Source organism: Epinephelus moara, chromosome 8 (genome assembly GCF_006386435.1).
Source record: "Epinephelus moara isolate mb chromosome 8, YSFRI_EMoa_1.0, whole genome shotgun sequence".
Taxonomy (NCBI): domain Eukaryota; kingdom Metazoa; phylum Chordata; class Actinopteri; order Perciformes; family Serranidae; genus Epinephelus; species Epinephelus moara.
In genome coordinates, this window is record NC_065513.1 from 39,216,545 (window position 1) to 39,221,840 (window position 5,296).

At 39.7% G+C, this 5,296-nt stretch overlaps 1 protein-coding gene across 1 annotated transcript in view; it reads left to right on the forward strand.

Moving 5' to 3' along the window:
- LOC126394273 (zinc-binding protein A33-like) overlaps window positions 1-5,296 on the forward strand; it is a 14,796-nt gene that overhangs the window by 2,097 nt on the left and 7,403 nt on the right. The window contains exon 2 of the mRNA XM_050050987.1: window positions 3-858. Within this exon, the coding sequence (XP_049906944.1) occupies window positions 3-698 (696 nt within the window). The 3' untranslated portion in view covers window positions 699-858. The remainder of the gene's footprint in view (window positions 1-2; window positions 859-5,296) is intronic.

Sequence of the window (5,296 nt, forward strand, 5' to 3'; positions counted from 1 at the left end):
AGGTGCCATTCCTCAGCAGTTATAAAGCCACTCAGAGCAGAGCCAGAGTCCAGTGCTCACTGTCAGATCCACAGCTGGTCTCAGGAGCGCTGATAGATGTGGCCAAACACCTGGGCAACCTGTCCTTCAGAGTCTGGGAGAAGATGAAGGACAAGGTCCACTTCAGTCCTGTCATTCTGGACCCAAACACTGCATACTGTTGGCTCTATCTGTCTGATGATCTGACCAGTGTGAGACAGGGAGACACAAAGCAGCAGCTTCCTGACAATCCAGAGAGACACACTAAGTACCCCACTGTTCTGGGCTCTGAGGGCTTCAGCTCAGGGAAACACAGCTGGGAGGTGGAGGTGGGAGACCATCCTGTCTGGGATGTTGGTTTGGCCAAAGAGTCAGTTGACAGGAAGGGAAAGAGATTTGCTTCACCAGAATATGGAATCTGGTGTTTAAGACTTGACAGAGGAAAATACACTAATGGTCTCGGTAAGACTGTCACAGTGAAGAAGAGTCTCCAGAGGATCAGAGTCCAGCTGGACTATGACAGGGGGGAGGTGTCCTTCTACGACCCTGAAGACATGACTCACATCTTCACTCACAGAGACACTTTCACTGAGAAACTCTTCCCATATTTCTGTGTTGTAAATGCTGGTGATGCTAAAACTGCTGATATCAAAATGTGTCAAAGTGAGATTTCTCTGTGATGTTCAGACATGTTGGTGTTAGTGAAGACTTTACTCTGACTTCACTGTTTGTCCAGATCTCACTGAAATAATCAAGACAATCAACAGTTAAAGCAGAAAAAGATTCATGTGCTCAATACTCAAACTGCATTACATCATCAGGTTATAAACTCTCATACAGGTACAGATCAATTTATTAACCTGGTTATCATCATCTTGTGTTTAATCAGATCATAATATAACAAACACTGTATCCACTTCACCAAATACTTTGTTTACAGCTTTGTGATTCTTCACTTTTATTGTAATCAGTTTTCATTTGTCAGATTTCTGGATCTTCAGATGAGTTATTTCAGTTTGTTCATGTTTTAATTTCAGATTTTTTCACTTTTCTGATTATGATTGTTTTTTTTAATGATTTGTTGTTGAGGGTCAGAGAAATTGTTTCTTAATCGTCTGAAATTAACTACGCAAAGTAGTTTTCAGCTTTGTTTTTTGTTTTCATGCAACCATGTCATAATGAATTTAGTTATATTGTCTTCAGCCAAAATGTATAAACATGTTGAGTCCTGCTTTTGATATTCTGCTTAATTTTTCAGGGATTTTTAATAAATATTTGGTTCATGTTGTTTTGTAAATACTCTGATTGTACGATGCAGCTTTCTTGTCTTTTAAGAAACAGCTGAAAAGATGTGAGGAATAAAGCATGGCATATTGAAGAAGAGTTGTGCAGTTTGTTTCATTATGAAGGAGTTGTATTGATTCTCACACTGGTCTGTACCTTATTGTGTGTGTGTGTGTGTGTGTGTGTGTGTGTGTGTGTGTGTGTGTGTGTGTGTGTGTGTGTGTGTGTGTGTGTGTGTTCCTAAAATTAGAAACAGTCAGTGTTATGGCTGTATGTGTTCCTGTGCTGTTGTTCTTGTCTCCTCTCCTGTAGCTCCACCCAGGTGTGCTATATTATCTAAGGAGGTGCAGCTGGCCTGAGAAGGAGGAGCTGAGGAGCTCCTGTGGCAGCAGCAGAGGAGAGAGGCCTCTAGTGTGGGGACTGTATGGGTGTCTAAAATTATTTGCTCTGAAGGAGAATTAAGATTTTCACCAAAGATTTGTTTCTTTAAACACGTTGAGTCAGTCAGCAGGACTGTATAATGCTGACACAGTGTATGAAGGGTGCAGAGATGGAGACGCATTTCCAAGAAGACACCATGGTTTAAGAAATGTTTTCACTGTTACATTTTATTAATTATATAACCTACTTGATGCAGTTTTCAGGAGCAACATGCTGAAAGGGCATGGACACATTTTACTTCCTGTAAACGTCACAAGATGGAGACAAAGTCCACATGTTGTTCACAGCCTGCTCATTTTGAACACTGAACATTTGATTTCTGTCACTTATTTACATGCATATTATTGTTTGCAGTACAGTTTGATCAACAGTAGCTCCTCTTGGCAGTTTCTGATAGATTTTCCTTTCAAGACACATCCTTGTCAATACACCTCCATCACTGCTGTGGCTCCTGATGTTGTTGTTATTTCATCAGGCACCAATTTAGTCAAATAATCTCAAAGACATTATTCAGATTGAATTATATTTATAAGATATCTTTAAGAAAATGAGAACCTAAAATCAACCTAACCTCACCTCACTGAAATCCAGAGTTCCCTGATGCTGATCCCTGAGGTACCTGATGGTGTACTGTAAGACATACAGATGGAAGCCATGCTTTTCATACAATACCAAAATAAAATTTAAAAAAATATTTTGTATTTAATTTTTTATTGTATTTTCAAGAACAAAGTGAAACATTACATAGATGTAAGTGTAATCTTTTCTGCCAGTTTGGACAACAGTTGACACGAATGCCTTTTCTTTTTTTACATGTAAGGAGATGATGGCTTGTAGGAGAGTATCTGTGTATGATTTTGAAGGAAACTCCCCTTAATTTGATTTTGTTTGTTTGTTGTTGTTTTATTTTGTTTTGTTTTTTCAACCCAACCCTCTCCACCTCAATTGGGGACATTTTTTCCCTCTTTTTTCTTCCTCGTTTTTATTGCTGGTCATTCAATATTTTCTTTTTTTTTCACTTTTCGGCTTGTACAAGTGGAGTTTAGTGTAGGCAGGTGGTGATTACATACAACAAAACTCATACACAAACAAACAGCATCACTCCATCATCACAACAACAACAACAACATAAATACTACTACTACTGATAATAATAATGCATTTTTATTTATAGGCGCCTTTCAAAGCACTTGAGGACACCTGTGTCCCTTCATACCTCCTCAGATGCATAAATTACACACAGACCCAAAATCTTGCACTTCCAATAAAAAGAACCATGAATATTAAGGTCTTTTATGGTTACTTTCTTTTTACACCACACACAGTTCTACTTCAATCAATCATTTATTTGTCACAAGGAATTATACAGGGTACAACTCACATGGTGATCCCATCAGTTCTTTTAACTTGTGCACTGTAATTTAGTCTTCTTACACTGTTGGCTGCTGCGTAATAAGTGTCTGTGTTTCCTGATGGTTCTGGTAATCCATGGTTTATATAGCAGTGAAGTCTCAGGGCTGCTGTGAAACTGTGCATACTTAGAGCAACAAAAAGGTTAATCTTGGGTGTGTGGGTACAATGAACAACCAGGACAGGACGGCAGAGGAGATACCTGCACACCAATGCAACTGGGCCAGACAGCCACAAAAAAGGTTCACAGGCTGAGACCAGTGCAAACAAGATTCAGTTTATTTAGGACGTTCATGCACAAGAAGAAGGGTTAAAAACAGCAGCAAAACTTTCACCAGTGCCACTGAAAGGAGAGCTTCACAGAGCAGATACAGACACAGACAGATTACTACCAGGTGTGGTGAATCAGCCAGCTGGTACCACTAATTAAATGAGATCAACCCTGAGGAATGACCTGTCCTTTGAGTATTGTACTATTCTCAACATCCTCAAACACCAGTGTATGATAGCAGAGCCTTTACAAATGTACAAAATACACAACTATACACAGAATAACATGAAGGAGAAAGTACAACACATGACACAGCATATCCAAAGGGCCATGCTGGTAATTATAGATGTCTATAAAAGTTTAGGAGTTTAGTTGCCAGATCTGTATGTCTGCAGCCAGGGTTAACTACATCAGTGCCACAGACACCGAGTGCAGTGGCTGGATGTTTGGCCTCCTGAAGTGTGTAGCTACAGGGGATTTTGGATCCACTCCATGAATAGATCTTCAGTGTTCATTGATTCTGGTTCTGAGTTACCGGCTGGTTTTGCCTTTATATTGCAGACCACAGGGACATGAAAGAAGGTAAATAACGTTAGTGGAACGACAAGTAATAAGTTTCATAATCCTGTTTTGTTTTTTGGTGTTATGACTGACAAAAGTGTTGGCTTTCTTGTTATTTTGGCAGGAAGTGTAATGGCGATGAGGAAAAGAATCCCACACCAGTCCCGATTCACCGTGAAGCAGTGTGCTATAGTAATCTATGCAGTACCATAAGTTATAACTGTATGTGTTCAGTAAAGTGAAGTCCATACTGAAGCATCGATAATAATGTACGCTTCAGTCATAATATAACACACACTGAGATTCTTTGCAGGAGGCCTACAGGTTCTTGATTTAACAAACCAGTCTCAGTCAATCTTCCCGTACTTTTACTTAAGGAAAGGCTCTGAATACGTCTTCCACCACTACTCTTGATATACATCTACATAATATCACTTTAAGTGTGTTTATGTCCATGTGCTTTTTCACTTGTATTTCAAGTTAGTAAGTGGCTCGTTTAAATGTCCTGTCTCTCTTGTCCTCTGCTCGGAGGATAAGGAGCTCCCAGACAAAAATCGTCTCTCTAGTTTTTAACATTTTCAGCCGCTCCTCTTTACCTGTAAGTTAGCTGCTAACTGCTACTCACTGCTTTTTAATCCTCCCAGCACTGGGTTGCACACAAAATGTTGTCAAAACATTACACCTGTCCCGTCCTGCTGGTTGTCCTGGTACACAGACACCAATCTGCTGCTGACCTTAAGGTGAGACATCTCTGTCGCCCTATTTCGTGATCGTATCTCTGATAAAGCACAACGAGGCGGAATAACGGTGCAAAATTCCACCCTTGAACAGGCAGTGTAACAGGGGCTGAAGAAACAACCAAAACAAACAACTGTGCAACTTGTGTCATTTTGATGGAGCTGTATTGATTTTCAGACTGGTTTGTGCCTCACTGTGTGTGTTAAAATTTTGAAAACTGTGATTCCTGTCAGTGCAGGTGATGAGTGCTATATATTTAGACCAGCTGAATGAAATGAACACAGTTAATTTCTTGTTGGCTGAAAAATAATAAATGTTGTAAAACTGGTTTAGTGTCACTCAGCCTGTTGAAATGTTCATTCCTCTGTAGACTAAAACACTACAGTCCTCTGCTTGTTTGTGGCATTTTGTGAACATTTCTGTTCTTTATTTAGTGAAACAAAACATGCAAAGTCATAATTTTTACACATTTTGCAGTGTACCCGTACAGGGAAACTATCCTGTATCAGGAAGGAAATATTCAGCTCTGAAACACATCGTCACACCTCCATCTGCTGGTGACTATTGTACATT